Here is a 13,061-nt window from a genome sequence, read left to right on the forward strand (position 1 = left end):
TCAATTATATTTTGATTAATTGTGCAGCTCTCTATTTTGTATCACATGTACATTGTCAATTTGATGTTTTTTTGTAGTTTGAGCTAATTTTTCTAAGTAGCTTAAATTAACGAAACCAGATTTCTCCCAAGTGTAGTTAATATCTTCCAGTGTGAAGTGACTGGTTACTGTGAAGCTGTTTTCAAAGTAGCTCCCTCAACACTGAGTATCGTTTTATTTGTTGCTTCATGTTGTGTTGTCCAGTGTGAAACCTGTAATGCTGCCGTCCAAATGAAAAAGAAGCTGCCTCAGTGGGATTTATCTTGTTAAATTAATAACTATGTCAACCATTATATGCTGAAGTCATAAATTTACCCTCACATTATATAAAGATAGTCACCGTTACAACGTCATGTTAGCAGTAAATTATCAGTGGCATAAAATAATTTCTGACTTTGGCACATCCAGTGGTGATATCAGTAAATGGCAGACAGCAGGGGAAGTGACAGATGGCACCAAAATCTAAGTCATCAGAACAATTTGAGAGAGGCTATGACATTTGGGAAGAAAAAAAAATGAAACCTTCTCTTATAAAATGGTTTAGCACAAGCTTAAATTAACTTGTGTTACTCTGTAAAGCAAAAATACTGTAGCTTCAAATTAAAGTGTCAACACGAGGTCCAGCTCCATTGTCAAACGCCTGTCAAGATGCTGCTTCCGAAGTAAAGAACGAACCCTGAGTGCTGCCAACATCTGTCTCTCGCTGCCACAAAACAGACAAAGTACATATCGACTGGATGTTCTCAGCTTCTGCTCCAGTGTTTCTGTGAAAGAGACGCAGCAACGAGAGATGAAGAGGAAGAAGAGGAAGAAGCTGAGTCAGAGATCTATTCCAGGAATGTTCTGTAACACAATCTGTCCTGTGTGTGTCTGTGGTTGTGTTCTCACCCTACGCACAGCACTGGATGATGCTAGACCCTGTCTTTGCTCTGTTGCCTACCTGTCTACAGCACGCACACACACACACACACACACACACACACACACACACTCTGACACATACATCAGCACATCGTGTCCAGGCTGTTCACCCTCCTCATTCATTCACAAGATGCTACATGTGCACAGTAGAATTAGCATTTCAGACACACACATGCAGTGACACACGGCTGTCACGGTGAACAGAGGCCATACATAAATGCACACAGAGGCACGTGTTGCCCCCGCCCTGAAAAGACCTGATAACAGATTAGAAGTGGGAGAGGGAAGAGAAAGTTTCTGTCAGGAGCAGATTCAGTCTGGTGTGACTTCCAAACAGCGCCTGCATGTCTCAGTACGTTATGTTGCTTTGCAGGCTGCTGATGATAAATTCTTTTTATTGGCTTCCAGCCCTCACAGCCTTGTTATGAATTAATCAGGGGCTTTTGATGCACGAGAGCCACGGGCTTGTTTACAGAGATGTCTTAGCTAAAGGGAGACGCTTTAATATGATGCTTCAGTGAGATTTTTTTTTTTTTTTTGCTTGTGCATTGACGCAGTAAAATCCAACTGTCTCCTGCTGTTTTCCATCATGTGTTTCCTAAACTCTACACACTCTACACCCTGAAATCTAACTAGTTTCATAAGTGTTTCACTCTTGTCGACCTACAACCAGCAAACTGCGTACTTGTTTTCTTGAGTCATTCAGCTTTTAAATCTATTTTTAGGTCACTGCACCACAACCAAACTGGTTATATTCTGTATTTTTCTTATTCTGCTAGCTATTTCCTCTGTGCCACAGAGCTGTGTAGCTGTATGACTGCATCACATCATTTCTGCAGATTTGCCAGCTGCACATTGATGCTGCTCCTGTTCTGCCACGTCCCAGTGGAAGTAGCCATTAGAGGATGGTAAATTGCAGCCATAAAGGGATGCACATGGTCAGCAGCAATACTCACATTGACTGTGGTATGTAAGTGATGATTGATTGGTACTAAGGGGCCCGAAGTGTGCCAAGAAAACATGCCCCGCACAATTATACCGCCACTACCAGCCTGGACTGTTGACACAAAGCAGGTTGGGTCCATGGATTCATGTTGTTGACGCCAAATTCTGACTCTGCCATCTGTGGGCTTCAGTAGAAATCCAGATCCATCAGACCAACTCTTCCACTGTCCAGTTCTGGTGAGCCTGTGTCTGCAACCTCCGTTTTCTGTGCATCAGTTGAGACGTTTGCATTGCACCTACTTAATGCACATTTTGAGACTCAAATTTTGGAAAAAGATTTCTAATATTTATTTATATTTATCAGACGCTGGCATGAGGTGGTGATTCAGACTCTGCAGAATACACTTTTCACGCATTCATCAGGTCGCATCATGCGCAGGGAGCCAGTTCCAACCGAGAGGCAGACTGCTGGAAATCTGTCGTCACTTTTAGCTGGAACGATATTGTGAGAGGAGAAAACCCAGCTTTTTCTATTTTTTGCCTTTATTTGACAGGACAGTGGAGAGTGACAGGAAAGGGGCAGAGAGGGGGAATGACTCGCAGGAAAGAATTGGGCCCGTCGGGAGTCGAACCGGTACACGCCTGCTAAGAGCAACTGCGCTCATGTGGTACGCGCCCCGACCACTCGGCTATCGGGTCGACCTTTCATCACCTTTTCTAAAAAAAAAAACAAAAAACGTTGCTTCTATTTGTGCAAAACTGCAATAGAAACCATCTGTCAGCTACAAACAGTCTGGCCTTGATGAAATGAGCCTTATACTCTATGTGAAAGAGCCCATTCATAGTAATAATTATCACCTGACTCTGTACTTCCACAGAGCTTTACTCCAGCACGTCTGATCTTATTGTTCTTATTTCTCGATCAGCAAATTCTCTGTTGTGCTTCAGTCTCATCAGCTCCGTTTTTAGCAGCAGCAGGCAGCTGCTGTTAGCTTTGCAAACCCACTGTGGACTACCTGCCCAGCACAAAGCAGCAGACAGACAGGTAAAGACGAGCTGGTGAATGTAGAGCAGCATCAGTTGTCAGAAGGCGTTGAGGATCAGACTGACACATTGTTGGCTTTGGTGTTTTTATAGGATTTGTTTTCATGTTATAGTGTAAATGTCAGAATTCAGCTGGAGCACCGACAGATTACTGCTGGTCCTCTCCATGTTTCTTGTCTCTGGTTTTCTGTGTTAGAGGATGCTCGCCTCCCTCCCTCGGCCGCCCTCCTCGCTCTCTGCTCCCTCTCCTCTCACTGGGCGCTGCTTTGATCTCGCCGGGTGCGTTTAATCATCTGCTGACACATTAGTTCCTGTTAGAGCAGCCATGGTGCCCCTCCCTGTCTCTCCCTACTCTTTATTTAATTTTTCTCTCTTTCACAATCACTCCCTCAACACCTCTGTGTTGTTGCTTTCTCCTCTGTCACTTTTTTTATTTTTCTTCACGAGCATCTCAGCACATGGCCCGTACAGGTGCAGCTTACTAATAGGATGTGATGTAGGTGTGCGCATGTGTGTCCTCCACCTGCTGCCACATGTATGAATGCATGTAGGGGGCCTGTGCTAAGTTGTAAAGCTTTCATGGGCCATGTGTTGGTGATGCTAATCACTGAGGCACTCTGGTCATTAGCTCCAGGGAGGAACAAGGTCAGCAGCAGCAAGGACACATCGAGGAGTCTAATTGATGTTTGCAAGAGCATTAAGCGGTGGATAAAGTGGCCAGCAGTCCAGAATTGGGACACTTTGATGGGTTTTACAGGAGATGTACTCATATACGTGTCTGTCTAAAGTGAGAATGTAGCTCCATACTCAATGTTTTAATACCCCGACAGCTGCCACTCTGTGCATTGGGCATGAAACACAAAAATCCATCTCCTCATCTGCTGCCTGGATTTGCTCCCGTGGTTCCCACTGAGAGTTGTTGACAGGTTTGCAGACAGTCAGACGCTGCTCGTCGGGAGGTCTGGCTCGTGCCCTCGTAGATGGCTGTTTGTGTCCAGAGGCTGGAGAGAGAGCGGGAGGGCACAGGTGGCAAACAAGGTTGGCTGGAAAAGTGTTTGCAGAAGGTGCTGAGAGAAGTGGAGGGGGGGTGGGGCAGATTGGTGTGGGAGTGTCACAGTAATCTTTGTGTGCAGACAACACAACCAATCAACTGTGTTTGCTTTGTCTGTGAAAAAAGATGCCTGAAGTGTCAGAGGATGTGCAGGGTGTGGTTTAAAGCAATCAACACATTTGTGAGATTACAGATGAACTGTTGTGATGAACAGTTCAGCAGGTTTGTCAAAAATCAGGGACTTATGGTAGAAACTTGTACATACAATTTGTATTTTAATTTAAAATCCCGCACACCTCATCAGTTAAAACTGGTCTGAAGACTGAAAAGTTGTCGAAGTGATTGAAGTGATTCTTTCTCAGTCAGAGTTAATGATCCAACCGACCTGTGATTAACACTTTCTGTAGTGACTGTCACCTACTAGTTAAAAAGGTTGGTTTACCAAAATTACCAAAATCTGGAAACGAGGAACAACTAGACAGACCAAAAACATTTGGATTGGACATATACACATTCAATTCAATGCAACTTTATTTAAAATTATTATTATTATAATAATAATAACAGTAGTTATAATGGAGGTAGATCTGCATCCTGCACCTGACGGGAGAACTGTCCCCTACAGGAACTACAGGAGAGAGAGAAAATACATGCAGTACTATGATCTAACTGTGATATAACATGACATGAAGATGCACTTGACCCATCCTTTAACGTTAAAACCAACATTAAGTATCTTAGTGAGGTGTCGTTCCACCAGGAGCCTCCAGAGCAGCTGCAGCGCTCCTCCTCGTCATCATCATCATTCTCCCCATCTGTATAAACTCTGCTGGAGGGATGAACATCATTCTTCCAAATGATTTTCCCTCTAACAGTGGAGCAGGGCGCTGTCTAACAGGTCTCTGCATGTGCTCCTGTGGGTGCTCAGACGGGCCGAAGCATATGATTCACGCTGTTTCCATCAAACCTTTCAGTGACCCCTTGAGCCCTGCAAAAGCATCTGCATCCTTAATGTTTTTCCACTCGTTGTCTCTGGACTATCTCCACTGTGCCACCTGTATGTGTGTGAGACTGAGGCCTGATATATGGCTTTTAAGCGGCGCCTCTCTCACTGCTGAGTGCTGCTGTTAAACTTCATGAGGCCTGAATGTGCTTTCGTTTCTCTGGTGAGACTGTGCAGTGGCTGCCGTCGTCTATCTGTGTCTGCTCTCTGCAAACAAAACCTTAGGATGCGTCACAGTAATAGGAGCTAAAGGTGAAAATGTGTGGAAGCATGTCATCATCACTTCCTGTCACATCACCACCGGGTGCTGCTGCAGCGTGTACCTGGCGGTCGGTCCACCATGTTCCTGTTACTTTCCTCTGTCTGTCTGCCTCTCGCCGCCTCACCTCAACTCTCCCTCTGCTCACAGCTTCCTGTCTGGTTTCTCCGAAGCTCTCTCTAATTTACATGTTCCTCACCCCCACCCCGCCCTCACCTGCTGTGCTCTGCCTTTGTCTTTATTTTATTTATTAAGATTGAGAACTAACATCCCCTCAGCCTCGTCGCTCCTCTGCATCTCCTGTCAAAGCTCGTTATTTTTTGCTTCGTGTGTCACCTTGGCTCTTTCTTTCTTCCTCACCTCTTGTCTGGGTTCAGTGGCTCACTCTGCCTGAAACCACTTTCTATCTGCTTAATTAATCTGTTGATCTGGCATCAGTCATTTATACTACACAGACTAGAGAGGGAGAGGGTGATATGAAGGCTGTGGAGGGTTGAATTGTCATACAGCTTTTCACACCTGATCGCTTTGTTGAGCTGAAATCTACAAAATAAAAGTTTGTAGTCCAGCTGAAACCATTCGTCGATTAACAGAGAAATAACTGTTCTGATAATTAATTAATCATTCAAGTGATTTATTTTAAAGCAAAAATGACAAATATTATTTGGCTGCAGCTTCTCAAATGTAAAGATTTTATGTTTTGTGTGTGTTTTGTAAATTGAATATCTTTGGGATTTGGGCTTAAGGAAATTGTGAACCATCATTTTTCACTGTGGTCTGACATTTAACTCCCAGTGATTACAATTTAGTTGCAACTCGGGGTATTTTATTTTGCAATCTTTGTGGGTCCTGGGACAGCTCTCTGACTCTTTCTCAGCACTGTTCCTGCTTTGCATTCATGGAGTGATGTGCCTGAAGCTGCTCAGCTGAATCCCTGTGTTTTACTGCCTGAATTTGCATCGCTAGCATTTCCACTGGAGCAGCTGGGGGTTAGGTGCATTGTGCTACAGTTATTTTTAAAGGGAAAGTAATTAACAGTTTTTTTCCCTGCACAGATTTTAGTCAGTTGTTGGACAGTTTTGATTGGCCGCCATTAAGTTACATTTCTGTTTTTCTTTTGTAAACAATGAAAAGATGAATACTCAGTAAAGAAAACGAGGATGAAGAATAAGAAAATCAGTTTTAATTTGCTCTTTAAAAAGCAGAAACCTTTGCATGAGTAAAACATACCTAAACACAGTAACGCTTCTAATTACCACTGAAACAAATGAATAAGTGTGTTGGTCCGAAACCACAAGATAATAAGTTTACAATGATTAAAAACAGCAACAAGACCAGTGAAGTTTTACCATTTTAAAATTATAATGAATTGTTTTAGCATTAAAACAACATGTGTCACTGTGTCGGTTATAAAATGTCTGAGGAATAAATCATAAACACGTCTGATAAGTATAAATACACAACCTGTTCCTATACTACAGTATTTCCTCTGAATGTCTCTCTCTCTCAATCATTCCTCTCCTCACTTCCTCTTCTCATTATTCTGACCTTGTTTGGTTTCTGTTAGTTTGCCCTCCCTCTCCACACACACACACACACACACACACACACACACACACACACACACACCACTGCCACTGTCACACCCTCGCTCTTAACATTAGGCTGAATCCCAAACACAGTGGAGGTGCTAATAATATAGCTGCCAAAATGTGTGTCTGGTTTGTGTGTGTGTGTGTGTGTGTGTGTGTGTGTGTGTGTGTGTGTGTGTGTGTGTGTGTGTGTGTGTGTCATGGAGTGTGACTGATTGTGATGGATGAGGGGCAGTGTGGCTTCCAGCAGATGCAGTCTGTCTGTCTGATAGTGCATCTGTTTGTTTGTCTGTCTGTTCTGTGTGTGTGTGTGTGTGTGTGTGTGTGTGTGTGTGTGTGTATGTGTGTGTTAGTACTATTTACCCCCTGAAAATTGTGTGTTTTGAATTTCCAAATAGATTATGTGCTAGACTTTAGACAGCTGGAAGAATTTGGTTAGTGCTGCCCACAGGGAGAGACCAGACAGGATTAAAATTAAGATCTTGAGCATTAAGAGCTTATTGAAAAGGCACTGGAACCACTAACGATGCAGTGTGGTGTTTTCAGAAAGTGTTGCTAACTATGTGCATTCAATAATCTTTCTTTATAACCTTTTCTCCCCCTTATTGGCCGAGCACAGTGCAGTTGGCAGTGGAAACTTCAGAGAAGTGTATTATTGGAGGCTCGTCAGTGCTTCAGCAGATTTCTAAAGTGCCAGGGAGGTAAATAGTTTTATGATGTCACTGAGGATTTTCACTCAGATCTGTCAGAGATTTACTCTGGGGCCCTTTGTGGTTTTGATTCGGGTGCTGGACTTGAATCAAGGTTGACTGATTCATTCAGCTCCCTGATGTAGATCTCACTCTGTCTGTGAGGTTTTTTTTTTCTTTGTGTGTGTCTGTTTGCAATATTTCCTCTCATATGGGACTGCTCCTTCTTTCATTGTCTGTTTGATTGTCTGAGAGTTGTGTGTGTGTGTGTGTGTGTGTGTGTGTGTGTGTGTGAGAGCACTGAGCCTTTCAATGAGTCATTCAATATTTTCACAAAGATCCAAAGTAATAGAAGATACAGTGTTGGCTTAGCTGAGAGAAAGAGTCTGGGTGGGATGTGTCAGTGAGGCTCTGGAAGTTTTATTGTTCGCTGTGTTTTTCCTTCGGGTCCTCCACAGCCCTGATTAGTTTTTGTTTGTTTATTGATTGATTCATTTATTTGCGCAATGTGACATGACGAACAAATATCAACACAGCAAAATGTACAGTTAACAAAGTAATGAATTGGTGTAGGCATTATGTGGGGGATCATAGATACTATTATCCCATTACAAATACTATTATGTCGTTGGTTGGAAAAGAATCCCCCACATACTTAGCATACTAACAGTTAGCATGCTAACCAGCTAGCCCCGGCCTGCTCAGCCCATTTCATCCCTTTCCGATACCGAGTCACTGTAGCATCCAGTCTACCCTGAAGTAGTAGCGCTGCTCAGAGGACGTATTATAACGTCTTGTCTAGTAAACACATTACTGTTATAGATACTTTTCATTGGAATGTGTGTGTGAGAGTGTGTGCTTTTTTTTGGGGGGGGGGGGGGGGAAGGGTAGAATAAAATGTAAGAGAAAGTAAAGAAACAAAAAAAACTGCAGCTTGTTGTTGTTGTTGTTGTTATTATTATTATTAGGATGTTTGCATTTAAGAAGCTGGAACACATTAATTGTAATGAATAATGATCAAAATTGTTTCTCAGAATTTTTTTATTGAGCCACACAAAATTCTCTCTGGAAACAAGAGATAACAGCTGGAAACAGCTGGAAACAGCTGTCCGTGGTAAAGAAAAAAACAATGAGCCCTGACACCTCTAAAGCTCACAAATTAAAATGGTGCATTTTGTGTGTTCAATCTATACACAAACACACACACAACACTCTCAGCGTGCATGTAGTTGTCAGGTTTTCTAACATTGTGCCCATACAGGAAACAAACCTTCAGCTGGATGAACTGTTGTTCCTCAAGAAATAGTTCTGCCGCATAACTCATTAAAATCACAAATTATTAGAAATTAGGACGAAGTTAATAAACATAAATTGTAGATAGAAATATGTGGTCAGGGGTGTCCACGTGTATTTCTGTCTATACTCCTTAATTCTGTATCAGTATTACTTTCAGACGTGTGTCTGTGGGGCTCAGATAGTTTTTTCTCCTCCTCGTTACTCGTAGCTTTTATCTTCCTGCTTCCTGCTCCTCTGTTCTTGTTGGGATTGTGATGAGAGCGCAGGATACCTCTCCTCACTCCTCTAATCTCTGATGTCAGCATAATAGCTTTCGTGAATCACCCACACACACACACACACACACACACACACACACACACACACACACACACACACACACGTAACTTTGCATTTGAGGCTCACTTGTCACTGGCTGCTTTGCAGTCGTGGATGAAAGGAGAAGCCTCATCAGAAGCTTTTGCAGAGCTGCAGCAGCATCTCTGCTTCTCCATTCATGCATCTTCCCTCTTTGCTCTCCTGCAAACTGGCCTACATACAGGCATCAGTATCACACACACACACTTTTGCACTCTCTTTTTGCTTGCACTGTCCCTTCCCATCACGTCATTTCTCTTCCTCTTCTTCCTCAGTCCCTGCCTCACCGTCTCTCTTGTCCCTGTTCTTGAATTTTATTCATTGCAGTCTTGCACATTGTTTTGTGTCTCACTCTCCTCCACCCCTCCTGACTGATCCACCCTGACAGCGTTAGTGTTTTCTGCACCACTGCATCTGCTGTTTCACTAACTTTAACATTTCTGCAGATTATTCTCGATTCTCGATTATTTGGTTTCACCTGCATGATTTGACGTGTGTAGAGTTAAAACAAAGGGCTGTTTAAGAGTCTGAACAATGTGAAATTCATTTTATCATACATTTGAAAGGATAGACAATCTACCTAAGCTGCCCTGATGTGGGAACGCAACACATCTGGAGCTTTAGGGAGGTTAAAACAGCCAGATGCGCAGTCAACATTTATTAGGAGAGTCAAAAGAACCTAATAATACAGTCGTCCTCCTCTGCTCCCAGGTATCTGTCTCTTTTTTGTCACAGAACCTGCTGTTAATCCTATAAAAAATTTATTTATTTTTTGTAGGGAGCAGATTAAGTCACAAAAATTAGAACCTGGACACCTTTTCCCAAAAGATGCTTAAATGGTTAAATCCATCCTACGAAGCTCCTCAAGCTTTAGAGATGTTTCCTAAAATCATCACAACACTCTGAGAAATGACTGTAGATAAATTCCTGTTCCTCTAACCCACCAACAGAGTTCAGTGTCTGCAGTGTCACAATGAAACATTGAAGTTTTTATTATTGATCATTAATACTAATGCTCTATAAGTGACGGTGATGTAGAATCACTGATGATGGTTAAATCTAATGCTAATGAATGCATGAATGAATGAGCGAATGACTGAAAAACTAAAACAGAAAAAGAAAAAAATGAATAAAACTTTCCTGTCTTGTTTTCAGCTTCACATCTTCACTCATCTTTTTATTTCTGTTTGCCACACACTCATATAAACCAGGTCAAATACAGAATTATGACAGAATAACATCTGATGATTCGTGAAACCTCTTACCAGTGTGTGTCTGTGCGGGACCTTTTTAAGTTCTGCTCTGTGTAGAAATTTCAGGACCTGGTCTCAACTACTGCGCGAACTGACTCGGAGTGAAAAGGTTTTATCAAATCCTGAAACAACAGAAAAGATATCGTGTGAAGTGTCAGTGGGGTCGTACACAGCCGCACAGCTACGCACCGAGAGGTCTCCGTTTCAACAACACACGCAACTTTCAGAGGCTGATTATCTGATTATCTGCACAGTATCTGAAGTCTTTGTCTTTGCTCTGTCACTGCAGCGCTCTGACATGACCTTTACTGCTGCTCGCTCACCTCTGTGTCTCTCTGCAGCTCTCGCCCACCGATAAGAATCTGGAGTTTGACAGAGACTTTCGCATCAGGCACTATGCAGGAGACGTGGTGTAAGTATCTCAAACTTTTATTTATTCAGCAAAAGCTTTTACCAATGATTCATCCTTTTTCCACATTTGTACATTTTTACATATTTATGTCCCGACTCAAACCTCAGTCCTGCACTTTTGGCTCCGCTTCAGGACCAAATGGAGGTTTTAGGTTCTTAAATGAAAGTTGATGCTTGTTGGGGAATGTGGGGGCACGACTCATTCGCGCTCTCTGACCAAATATTTGCCACTACCCTGTTGCTCTCTGAGCAGGAAGGCACAATTACTCACATCCCGTAGTTTATATAATGTGTTTAACTAATCAGTGTGAAATATCGTCATCACTAAATTACATTATGATTTTTCCGACAACTCCACAGTTTTGGCTGGACAGATGCAGTTAGCTGGTGAACATGGCGGAGCGTTCAGCAGCTAGAGAGTCTGATATTTCCCTCAGGAGTCGGTAGAGAGCAAAAACAAAGCAAATGTTGTGTTAGTGTTGTGCTCACAACTTGTTTCTGCTGCCAAAAAACTCAGTTACTGCAGGTTTAATGACTGAAAACCACACACAGACTTAGTTTATATGCATAAACACACACACACACACACACACACACACACACACACACACACACACACACACACACACACACACACACACACACACACACACACACACTCTGGTGTGACATCAATTTACATCTTCATTGCATGATGTCCCTGAAAATGACAGCCCCACTTCCTGGTCTCTAAAGTACATGGATGATGAAATGAATAAATCACACAAGCTAAGCTTCCAGAAAGTGCTCTCAGGGAAATGTGTGGAGCCCGTTCATGGGGGCTAAGTGTCCGCCACCCGAGGGACGACTCCGGTAGAGGAGCAGGGCCTGACTGGCAGGCTTGATTGATCCCTGAGCCACTTAGAGCAGGCGGGGGGCAGAGTGCACCTCACATCTCACAGCATGAAGCGTCACACCTCTGCTATTTATAGCAGGTTCCTCTCTAACAGCACACATTAACCTGGTGTATATTAACACAGAGCTATGGGGCTACTGGTCATCATAGTTATGGTGTTACTGGTGAAGGACACTGAGCAGGACAGTGTGTACGGACATAACAAAGGTGTGTGTAGATGTGTGTGTGTGCGCAGGTGCATTTACTTGCCTCCCTCTTTTCACAGGTACTCAGTGGTGGGTTTTATTGATAAGAACAAAGACACTCTGTTCCAGGATTTTAAGAGACTGCTCTACAACAGGTGACACATACACACACACACACACACACACACACACACACACACACACTGCTTGAATCATCTCCACACACACTCTTCAATGTGTTCTTTGCAGCATTTTGATTACATGACACCCCTCTGGAAAGAACAGCACAGGACGAGTACAACTAATCTCCTCTCAGTTTGCTCTTATCCTCCTCCTCCTCTTCTACAGTCCTCTGTTGTTTTTCTCCGCAGAATAGAAATGTGAGGTCCAGTAATTCCTGACTTTGTCTCATCACCTGAATTTTATGACAGTTTTTAGTCCGAGAAATGGTTTAACACGGGTTAACACAAAATTTAACGTCCGGACGTCTAATGTAACCAATGTAATTTTAACATAGAATAGTGACGACAGCTGACGTTTTTTTGGTTTCAAGTTGTGTTGTTAAGGAAACAAAACCCACATCTCCTAAACATCATGATGCCAGCCTCGGGTTTTGACGTCAACCCAATTTTCATTTCCAACCAAAATCCAACAATGTTGTATCAAGAGTCAACACTAAAATACAAATCCCTCAAGGCAGGAATCATTCAATGTGAAAACATTTTGCTTATTAAAATGTTTGGACTGGAAAACCTGTAAAGAATGTAAGAAGAGAATTTTTAAAAAGCTGTCTAAAGTGGTGCGACCCGGTAGCCGAATAGTTAGGGCACATACCATGTGGGCGCAAATGCTCTGAGCAGACGAGTCCTCAGTTTGCTGAATGCCATTCCTCTTCTCTGTCCCAGTTCCTGTCACTCTCCACTGTCCTGTCACATAATAAAGGCATAAAATGGCCAAAAAATAATAACAAAAAAAAGCTGTCTCAACATTAAGTTAGACATTTCATCAAAGGATTTAAAGGTCGTCACATTTGAGTCAAGTCTTAAATCATCTGGGGGTCGAGAGCTTTCATATGACAGAAGACGGCCTGATTTGTTTTGGTCTTGAACCTCTACACTTGG

General features: G+C 42.7%; 2 protein-coding genes across 3 annotated transcripts in view; one reads left to right on the forward strand and one right to left on the reverse strand.

Moving 5' to 3' along the window:
* cdk5rap3 (CDK5 regulatory subunit associated protein 3) overlaps nucleotides 1-13,061 on the reverse strand; it is a 288,850-nt gene that overhangs the window by 219,361 nt on the left and 56,428 nt on the right. The gene's annotated exons all lie outside the window — the stretch shown is intronic.
* Nucleotides 1-13,061, forward strand: part of myo1d (myosin 1D) — a 114,146-nt gene that overhangs the window by 39,891 nt on the left and 61,194 nt on the right. For both annotated transcript variants that reach the window (XM_071463075.1, XM_071463076.1), the window contains 2 exons: nucleotides 10,791-10,861; nucleotides 12,021-12,095. In XM_071463075.1, the coding sequence (XP_071319176.1) occupies nucleotides 10,791-10,861; nucleotides 12,021-12,095 (146 nt within the window). The remainder of the gene's footprint in view (nucleotides 1-10,790; nucleotides 10,862-12,020; nucleotides 12,096-13,061) is intronic.

The sequence above is a fragment of the Trachinotus anak genome, unplaced genomic scaffold (assembly GCF_046630095.1).
Source record: "Trachinotus anak isolate AG129_WGS33_773 ecotype Australia unplaced genomic scaffold, CSIRO_AGI_Tana_v1 ptg000025l, whole genome shotgun sequence".
Classification (NCBI taxonomy): domain Eukaryota; kingdom Metazoa; phylum Chordata; class Actinopteri; order Carangiformes; family Carangidae; genus Trachinotus; species Trachinotus anak.